At 34.0% G+C, this 7217-nt stretch overlaps 1 protein-coding gene across 1 annotated transcript; it reads left to right on the top strand.

The window, feature by feature from the left end:
- The first annotated feature begins 737 nt into the window (after positions 1 to 737).
- LOC114191627 (inositol-3-phosphate synthase-like) lies at positions 738 to 3779 on the top strand. The gene is made up of 10 exons (XM_028080928.1): positions 738 to 1076; positions 1195 to 1263; positions 1362 to 1497; positions 1660 to 1907; positions 1987 to 2213; positions 2291 to 2406; positions 2568 to 2744; positions 2828 to 3016; positions 3119 to 3181; positions 3383 to 3779. Exons 1-10 carry the CDS (start codon positions 889 to 891, stop codon positions 3500 to 3502), a joined length of 1533 nt encoding a protein of 510 aa, XP_027936729.1. The 5' UTR covers positions 738 to 888; the 3' UTR covers positions 3503 to 3779.
- The last annotated feature ends 3438 nt before the right edge of the window (positions 3780 to 7217 follow it).

Here is a 7217-nt window from a genome sequence, read left to right as displayed (position 1 = left end):
CCCAACCAATGTTTCACTCTATTCCCTTCTCTCTCTAAACACAAATCTCTTCCTTCCATATTTTACCCTCATTCTTTAACTATTTTTTCAATCATTTTTAATTTATATTATAAATAAAGTATCATACTGAAACAACTCATAGTTTCATTTTTTTTATCTCATATATTGATTAATATACAATAATAATAATAATAATTCCAAATTGTCTTTTAATTGATTATCCAATATTAATAATCAATTAAATGGCTGCAAATGACTTTATAGTTGGTGAAGGAGTATAAACAGGGGTGTAAATGAACTTTTATACCTTGGTGAAGGGGTGTAATCTCCCACAGGATTTTCTTGATTATGTTATGACAGTGTTACATGGAATCATCTCTCTCTCAGGCAATGGCAGTTTCTAATCATTAATTGTCCCTCATCACTTCTACTATATACTAGTAACAAGAAGAAATGATATATCTAGGATCAGCTAAAATGATTTATTAAATGACAAAATAATTATAACTTATAAAAAAATAAAATAAAGAATAAAATAATATTATGTAAATATAAATATAAATATATATATATATATATATATATTAAGATAAATTAAAATAAATAATGCAATGAAAATAAAAAAGGAATAATAGTGGACAGGTAACAGTGAAGGAGAAAGGGAGTGTTTTGGTCTGAGAGATACTAAAAACTGTGTCAAGTACAAGCGAGGTTCACGCTTTCTCTATATATAGGAACCACTTCCCTTATATTCATGCCACCCTCTAACTTTTCATACAAATCTTTCTACCTTTCTTCTCGGTGTGCACCGCAATAGGGCCTACCCTTTTGTTTGATTCTTCTTCATTTCCTCTTCTTCGTTTTTTTCATTCTTAATCTCTGGTAAAAATGTTCATTGAGAATTTTAAGGTTGAGAGTCCTAATGTGAAGTACACCGAGACCGAGATTCAGTCCGTCTATAATTACGAAACCACCGAGCTTGTTCACGAGAACAGGAACGGCACCTATCAGTGGATTGTCAAACCCAAATCCGTCAAATATGAATTTAAAACCAACACCCATGTCCCTAAATTGGGGTTAGCTCTCAAATCAATCTCCTTTTCTTATTGCTAGATCCAAACCCTCACTCAATTTTTATTTATTTATTTTTCATTTCTCATTTTCTGATTCATTTGCATGTTGATCAATTGTCAGGGTAATGCTTGTGGGGTGGGGTGGAAACAACGGTTCAACCCTCACCGGTGGTGTTATTGCAAACAGAGAGTTAGTTTCTCTTCTTAGCCTTTGGCTTTTGGTATAGATATAAGAGGAGCCTTTGCATGCTAACATTAATGGGTCATTTTGCTTTCTATGATCCGCAGGGGCATTTCATGGGCAACAAAGGACAAGATTCAACAAGCCAATTATTTTGGTTCCCTCACCCAAGCTTCTGCCATCCGAGTTGGGTCCTTCCAGGGAGAGGAGATCTATGCTCCATTCAAGAGCCTTCTTCCAATGGTATTCTGTCATGATTATTAAGATTCAGCGTTTTATTTGATTTATCAGATTTAGTCTTGGGTTGAAGTTTTTTATATGTAACCACTTCTTGTAGTTAAGGTGTTTTTGAATTTTGCTAGCTAATAAATTTAGTTTATGGGTGCTCTTTGAATGTTTTGGCAGGTTAACCCTGACGACATTGTGTTTGGGGGATGGGATATCAGTGACATGAACCTGGCTGATGCGATGGGTAGGGCCAAGGTGTTTGACATCGATTTGCAGAAGCAGTTGAGGCCTTATATGGAATCCATGGTTCCACTCCCTGGAATCTATGACCCAGATTTCATTGCTGCCAACCAAGAAGAACGTGCCAACAATGTGATCAAGGGCACAAAGAAAGAACAAGTTGCACAAATCATCAAAGACATTAAGTATGCCCCACTTCAATCTACATGCATGCTTTGTGGATTATATACTTGTAACCTATCTAAATTTTGACATTGAAATCAGGGAGTTTAAAGCAGCCACCAAAGTGGACAGGGTGGTTGTCCTGTGGACTGCCAACACAGAGAGGTACAGTAATTTGGTTGTGGGTCTAAATGACACCACGGAGAACCTCTTGGCTGCTCTGGACAGAAATGAGGCTGAGATTTCTCCCTCCACCTTGTATGCCATCGCTTGTGTTATGGAAAATGTTCCATTCATCAACGGAAGCCCTCAGAACACTTTTGTTCCAGGTTGGATGTTTATCTTTTTAGTTTCCCACAACTTAAATTGTTTTAATTGATACAATATTAACTTTGCTTGCTATCAGGGCTGATTGATTTTGCCATCGAGAAAAACAGTTTGATTGGAGGAGATGACTTTAAGAGTGGTCAGACCAAGATGAAATCCGTGCTGGTAGATTTCCTTGTGGGGGCTGGTATCAAGGTATATTGTTCTTATACTAATGTCATATCATGGGTGTTTCTGTACTAGGACAGTGTATTCTTTCTATGCTTGTTTAGAATTTTTGTATTGTGCTAATTTTATATGACAAAAAAGTAGGAATAAATTGATTTTTTCAAGTGTTCTATGTTGACGATTGACAGCCAACATCAATAGTTAGTTACAACCATCTGGGAAATAATGATGGTATGAATCTCTCTGCTCCACAAACCTTCCGTTCCAAGGAAATCTCCAAGAGCAATGTTGTTGATGATATGGTCAACAGCAATGCCCTCCTCTATGAGCCCGGTGAACATCCTGACCATGTTGTTGTTATTAAGGTAAATATTGTTTCACCTATTTTTCTTTGTTTCTTTCTCTTCTCAGGTCTTTGATTCTATCTGCTTTGTTGTTGCCATTACAGTATGTGCCTTACGTTGGGGACAGCAAGAGAGCCATGGATGAGTACACTTCTGAGATATTCATGGGTGGAAAGAGCACCATTGTTTTGCACAACACATGCGAGGATTCTCTCTTAGCTGCTCCTATTATCTTAGACTTGGTCCTTCTTGCTGAGCTTAGCACTCGTATCCAGTTCAAGGCTGAAAAGGAGGTCTGCATGCATTGCTAAATTTAATTGCTTGATTGTGTTGGTCATTATATTATTTGTAGCTTTCTGACTTCTGAGTTCACTGTGTTGTGGTGGTTGCTGCAGGGAAAATTCCACTCATTCCACCCAGTTGCTACCATTCTCAGTTACCTGACCAAGGCTCCTTTGGTGAGTTTAATCTAACCTTATTCAATGTTAAGTCCACATGTTTGTATTTTAAATAGAAATTAAGATTAGGGGAACATGTGGGAAGCTTATTATGGAGATACAATCGCTTCAATTTTGAAGTCGTTAAGTGAATTTCCCTTTTATCCCCTATTCTTTCTTTCTCTAAATTTGGCAAATTGACTCACGAGATAACTATCACAGGTTCCACCGGGTACACCAGTGGTGAATGCATTGTCGAAGCAGCGTGCCATGCTGGAAAACATTCTGAGAGCTTGTGTTGGACTTGCCCCAGAGAATAACATGATTCTTGAGTACAAGTGAAGCATGGATTAGAAGCAAAACTTTCTTGGGGTGCCGGCTTGAATGTTTTCTGTCAATATGTTTGGTTATGTTTTCAAGTGTAATTTGGTTGCTTCTGCTCATGAATGCTTTAGAGCAGGGCATGTCTGTTTTTTCTAGGTGCATGAATGGATGTATAATTTGTGTCCGTCCGAATTTTTTGTTTATTCTCCTACTACCCTTTATTTTTATCATTTTTCAGAGGCAATCCCCAATATAAAGCCTTTTTTCTTATGAGAAAAAAGAAATTCGGAGTTTACTAATTACTGTGATTTGTGTTTTCACAATGCATCTAAAATATGAATCCATATGCAATGGTTAGTGGGCTAGTAACTAACTGAGACAACTCAGCAAACATATGTAAAAAAAATAGTGATTAAATCCTGTCAGCAGATATCAACAAAAACAATGTTAGAAGCAATAAAAAAAATGTTAGTAATGTTAGTAAGCCGAGATAACTCGGTAAAAACTGTCAACACAACTCAGGGTTGGCACAAAAATTGGTAAACTGAATTACTTCAGCAAAAACTTGAGAACCAAATTTGAGAACTTGAAAACAGAACATGTTAGTGAACTCAATTTAGCAAAAAGAAATAAAATTTGATCCTGCAACTAGCTATGGCTACAGAAAAAAAGATTAGTTAGACTAGACTAATCACACTACTAATCTAAAACGGCAGATAGAAATCAAAAACAGAAATAGAAACAAGTTAGAGCAAAACAGCAGCAAATTGTTAAAATCCTTCCCCCCACACTTTTGAGTTTATTTTGTCTTTGATGGGAGACGATTAGAAAAAGGAAAACTAACTAAAATTGAAAACTAATCCTAGACTAATGAAAAAGAAAACAAAACTAACCTGCTCCTGTTTAAAGAAAACAACCACACAAAAACAAACTACTTCACGAATTACTAAAATCTTCATCTACAAAATACATAGATTAGAAACTATTAAAACTTCTTCAGTAAAAATAGAACAAAAGAGATTCTAAACTACTTAGTAAATTTCACAAAACTAACCTATGAATACTATGTAACCAAATAAACTACAAAAATAAAAAATAAACAGAACTGAAAATCTAAAACAGCAAACAAAAATTAAAATCAACTATCCTATATCTATTTAAATAAAAAAAAAAACTGTAATAAGCAGAATAATAAATGCTATAACAGCAGCGAACAGAAAATTTTGAATCCCCACACTTTTGAGTTTATTTTGTACATGGTGTGGCAAGAATTATTCCTGAATGTAAAATTTGAGAAGATTATATAACCAGCAAAGAAATAAAATTGTTCACACTAGATGAATGTTACAGAGAAAAATTGAAATTGGAACTGCCACTTCATTCTAATTCCAATTTAACATTAAAACATAGAATAATCAAAAAGAACAAGTGCAGAATCAAATTCCTAAAATTAGCAAACTAGAAAACTAGAAAACCTAACTAATCAGGTAAGAACTAAAAACTGAGAATTTAACCTGTTATTGAGTTTATAAGCATGAATATAATGCAGAAACAATAGCAAAATAGTAATTGGAACTGGAATTTAAAAGCAGAAATCAAGACTCAACATTCAAACCAAAGCTACAACTAGTGGCGCGTGAGTTAACGAATTTAACTGTCAAACTGGAAAATTGATAAATCTGAACTAGAAATGGAATCAAATGCTTGGATCAAATTTCAATTGATTAACATGTGCTGTTGAACGTAAAAACAGATTTGATATTAAGTGTTGGAATTGAACTCACTTGCAGAACTGGAATTTAAAGAAACGCTCATAGAGACAGGAATGTAAACTGCAAAATCCATCTAAACCAGAATTCCAAAGTTGAATTAATGTTCACTATGCTTCACTCTTGCAAGCCAAGGATCATTTCTGAGTCCTTGGTGTATAGGCGGTCACTTTATACTCACTAAACTTCAGCATGAATCCACGACTGTGTCTAATTAAGGTGCAAAAGTGAGAACCAAGGATTCATCAATAGAACTTAAAACTCTGACGTAGAAGGAAGAAAGCATTGTAATAAAACAATGAATGTAAACGTGCAATGAACTAAACGCAGAATGGTAAATTCGGAAAACTATAAATGAATCTGTAAAAGCAGTGCAGGAAATTAAAATTGCATGGAAAACTAACTCAAAAGGCTGTAAACTGTAAAAGCAGTGCAGGAAATTAAAATTGCATGGAATTATGAAATCTGAATTTTATTATTTGCAAAGCTAGAAATTAACCAAAAATCAGAATTAAACTAAAATTATATCTAAAATTACTCCATTAACACAAATTTGTAAAAACTAGGAATTTAACTCTGAAAATCAAATTTATACTAAAAAGAGAAAATTAAGACTAAACTAAACCCAAAAGAAGTGCTATTAGTTATGAAAAACACAACAAAATAGGGACTCATCAATATCCAATGTCCTGATTAGCAAGCTTCTTCAAAGTCCTCTCTTGCTGTCCAGCCATATCTTCACAATCAGCAATTTCTGGTTTTACAGCAGGTGCAGTGAAGTCAATCTCTAATTCAGTTTAGCTTTCTTCAACAATTTCAAAATTATGTTAATCTCAAGACCAAATCTGAATAATGGACCTGACTTTGATCTGGTCATACACTCTTAAGCTCAAAACAGAAATGTTAGCTACAGGAAAACTATACAAAACAGTGGTTATATACAAAAATCAATGGACTAAAATATCTGACTATCAAACACAACAAATTATCAGACAATTGTTCAAAACTGATCATTTCCCCGACAATGGCGCCATTTGATAAACCTTTAATCGCGTAAGATTCATGAAAAAACTCAGTTTTACCCTTAATGAAGTATACGGATCAACCAAGGTATTGATCCGGAGAAAAAACCAAAGTGATGAATGATTTTTTGTATGTGAAATCTGTTTTGTGAAGACAGAGGTAGGGGATTACTCTCTAATACTATAAACAACTCTAAAATGGTCCCAAAATTCTATTAAAATGATGCATGAATTTATTCCTATGTCTGGACTAAAAACAGATCCAGAATGCATGGTGTATGCACAGGAACTCTATGATTTTACGTCCTAAAATGAGTTCTAATGAATGGAAATCCTATATGAATGCATAAAATGTGCAAAAAAACATATTTAAACTTATTTTGAATTTTAAAAATGAATAAAACAATGCATAACATCCAAAACAAAAACTGTTTGATAAAATGCCTAAAACAAAACCTATTGTCCTCTAAGTGTTTGATGAAATGTCACAATGAACTTAACAGTGAATTATGCATGTATGAATGATGGAACACTTCTGGATACCTAAAAATATCTAAAATATGAATGTGAAACTCACTTAAAACTCAAAATTCTCAAAATTACACTTTAAAACCACTTGTACAGATTTGGCAGCAAAGTCCAGTTTTGACAGCATATGCACTTCATGGTTTAAGAAGCAATTTTGAGTTATATATTCATGGTTTAAGATGCAATTTTGAGTTATATGTAATATGAATGCATGATAATTATTAAAATCACTAGTATAATGTTGATGAAATGTGCATGAACACTTAACAACACAAGAATCACAGCTCAAACCAAAGTTGGCAGCAAAAACCAGTGTTACGTGACAGCACTTTTGACAGCAACATTGAATCACCTAATCTACTATGCAGAACTTGTTAAATTGAACATAAGAAGATGCAAAAATGTGTATATTGA

The sequence above is a fragment of the Vigna unguiculata genome, chromosome 1 (genome assembly GCF_004118075.2).
Source record: "Vigna unguiculata cultivar IT97K-499-35 chromosome 1, ASM411807v1, whole genome shotgun sequence".
NCBI classification, from domain to species: Eukaryota; Viridiplantae; Streptophyta; class Magnoliopsida; order Fabales; family Fabaceae; genus Vigna; species Vigna unguiculata.
The sequence above is the reverse complement of the archived record's forward strand: the minus strand, read 5'-3'. Positions and strand labels throughout refer to the sequence as shown.